General features: G+C 35.4%; 1 protein-coding gene across 1 annotated transcript; it reads left to right on the plus strand.

The window, feature by feature from the left end:
* The first annotated feature begins 1099 nt into the window (after positions 1–1099).
* LOC110758456 (transcription factor/transcription regulator) lies at positions 1100–2279 on the plus strand. Its single transcript, XM_021960327.2, has one exon. The coding sequence runs from the start codon at positions 1461–1463 to the stop codon at positions 2112–2114; it is 654 nt and encodes a 217-aa protein (XP_021816019.1). The 5' UTR covers positions 1100–1460; the 3' UTR covers positions 2115–2279.
* The last annotated feature ends 745 nt before the right edge of the window (positions 2280–3024 follow it).

Here is a 3024-nt window from a genome sequence, read left to right on the forward strand (position 1 = left end):
TAAAGACTTGAAAAATAGACGGTTCAAATCGTTGAAATAAGTGAACCGCAAAGGGTATCCATCAAATAAAATTATTTGAGGAATATCCCTCAATATATAGAAGGGAACTATAAATACAGTAGTGATCCTCCAATCAATCAAGTGCTAGGAAAAAAAAAGCCACAAAGTTATTTTCATCATGTTATCCACAAACAAAGCTGCACAAAGCCATTATAAAATTTCCAATCATGATAAATGCGCTAATGGTTATCATTTTAGTATTTTCTTGTTCGTCTGTTTTGTTGGTCTTCACAACTAAATGTCTTAATGGTTTTTGATTTGTCTAATTTTTTGTTTGTAAGGATGATCTATGAATGAAGACTTGAAAAATAGATGGTTCGGATCGTTGAAAAAAAATTCATAATGGACCCCAAATGGTGTCTCTCAAATAAAATTATTTAAAGGATCCCTAAATAGAACAAGACTGTATAACTTCGTCTATGAGTGTGATGCCTATTTTAACAAGACGTATGTTCTTTCTTACAGAATGGACACATCAGTAGGTAACCTTTTTCTTATTTGTGTCACAAGATCCTAGCATAAATTACGAGTAGTTATGCGTCGGGACGCTAGAAAAAAAGAGAGCAGGGAATCAGTTAATTAAGACTAGAGCTTGGAAATAATGAGGTAAGTAGTAAAAATTAGGGCAACATAGTAGGTCATTTGGTTCCATGTATATCTTTTTCTTCTTTATACCATATATAGGAAAACTAAGAAACTAAAAAGATACGTACCATATACTAGCAAGTAGCTAGGGTTGAAAAAGGGGGGAGTGGACTGAAGTAGGAGTGAGCTGTTTGATTTGAAATGTGGGAAAAAAGTTGAGAGTAAGGAGAGACCCTTGAAGGGCAAAGAAAAAATAGTACCACTGGACTGGAGTCATGTGAGGGCATTTATATGGTGGGGTTTTGGTGTTTTTGCCTCTCAATGCACATGGGAAAGAGTCCTTTCTTTCATGGTAGGTGTAAAAGGAAATGAAAGCATGTGAGGCCATGTGGCCAATTGACCACCCAAACATTTTGCAACCAAATCCTTGTTAAAGCTATAGTACCTCCCTCTCTCTCTAGAGATCACAATAGTGAAATTTCCACATCAATCCTATCTGGTGCCAATGAACAGTTTTATTTCTTGTAACTGACACTGATATTTCTATTATAAATTTGTTTTCTTTTAATATTTTTAAGCTGTCACACCCCTATATATGCCATATCCATGACCAGCATTTGTATAAAACCAGGTGCTTCCACCACCATTACTCCATAGAGAAAGCTTGGTTTGCCGCCGCTGCCATCACCACCACCATATTACTTTTCCTCTTTAATTATCATTTTCATTGCTCTTGTCAGATTGCTCTTCCATCCCTTTATTTTCACTTTATAAATAGTGTGTCAGCTAGCATTTTCCTTTCTTATTTGTCATTAATGGTGATGAGGCAAATGAGTAAACAACATCGACGAGTTTACTCTCTTCATCCCATCAAATTGGCACGTTCTGTGTTTGCAAGAAAATATCTAAGTCACTTATTGCCGGCTCTGAAGAAGATGTTTGAAGAAAACACCATTTCTTCATCAAACAAAAATGTTGATGAAGACTACTCTAACTCTAAGTTAGAGAAACTTGTTGGGTACCAAGTGAACATGGCAATGGTATTCTCTGCCTCAACTTATCAGTTTGCATGGAGCCGTGCCTTGAAACAACAGCTCCAAACAAGACATGTACTCATATATGGTGAGGGATTATTGCCACGTCATCATGTTCCTAAGCCCTTGAACTTTCTCCCAAAGCTCAGTGTTAATGCCAGCAAGATGAAGAGGTACTCGAATCATAATATGCCTAATAAGGTCAGGCCACATTTTCTGAAAAGAAATTTAGCCATCAATGGAAAGACAAAGAAAAGCAAAGAGGCAGAGATTATTGAGAGGAAGTTGACATCTCTAAGACGGCTTTTACCGGGTGGGAATGAGATGGGTGAAGAAAGTGAATTGTTGGCAGAAGTAGGAAGCTACATTTCTTGTCTCCAGCTACAGGTGAACATTCTTAGGTGTCTAGTGGAAACTGATCAGTTGATTAATTAAGTAGTTAATTTAGTGGTCTAGGGGTAATTAATTATGTATAACCTTTCTTTTGTGAAATTATGCATTGGTTATATATAGCAGGGTAACAAGTTGTACACTTATTATATGTGGTCAAGTTTATTTCTTGATTTATTTTTGGTTGCATAATGCTATGGTTAAGTTATATATGGAGATGTTGTGCATAAGGTTAAACCTAGTATTTTCAGGTTTCTTATGGGATGTGTCTCTGGGAGTAATGATCATGAATGTCGAACCAATAGGGTGTTAGTTGGATTGGCCTAGACCTTTGGTGTGCTTCTAAGTGGTTCTAAGTTCAAACCTCCATGGTATCCGTGTGTGTGAGTTTTCCTCCTCCCCCTTCCTAACTTTGGCAAAAAGATAATTATCAAGAATGTCGACTAGCATAAGGTAAATTCTTGCAGCGGATGTGCTCGAGCTAATGAATAGTTTAGGTATTTTTTCTATTAATTATGCTCCGAATGTGTGTCATATAGGCTCGCTTGTTTTAATTTTAGTGTGAGACGATTTTTCTATTGCCAAAAAAAAAAAAAAAATAGGGTTCTTATGCAAAGGAGCTACCTATTAATCTAAATTACTATTGAGTTCGGTTAGTATTTAAAGTTCAAAAACAGAAAAAAGACGTCAACCACTTTTTTCGAAATACAAATATTCTCCGCTCCTGTTGTACCTTGGGAGTTCTGTCTCCTTTGGTAGCGTTAGCATATCAAATTGCCTTCCTTCTCAAATCTTATTTATTTATTTATTTAACTCGTTTAATAATAAATTGTCATTTTAGACTTGGGAAAATGTAACCAAATTACTGTATCTTCCAACATGTGAACATATAATTTGATTTTTTATTTTTTTTTATTTTATAATTTTATCAAAGAACATATAATTTGATTTGTTA

This window comes from Prunus avium, chromosome 1 (assembly GCF_965620075.1).
Source record: "Prunus avium chromosome 1, drPruAviu1.hap1.1, whole genome shotgun sequence".
NCBI lineage: Eukaryota > Viridiplantae > Streptophyta > Magnoliopsida > Rosales > Rosaceae > Prunus > Prunus avium.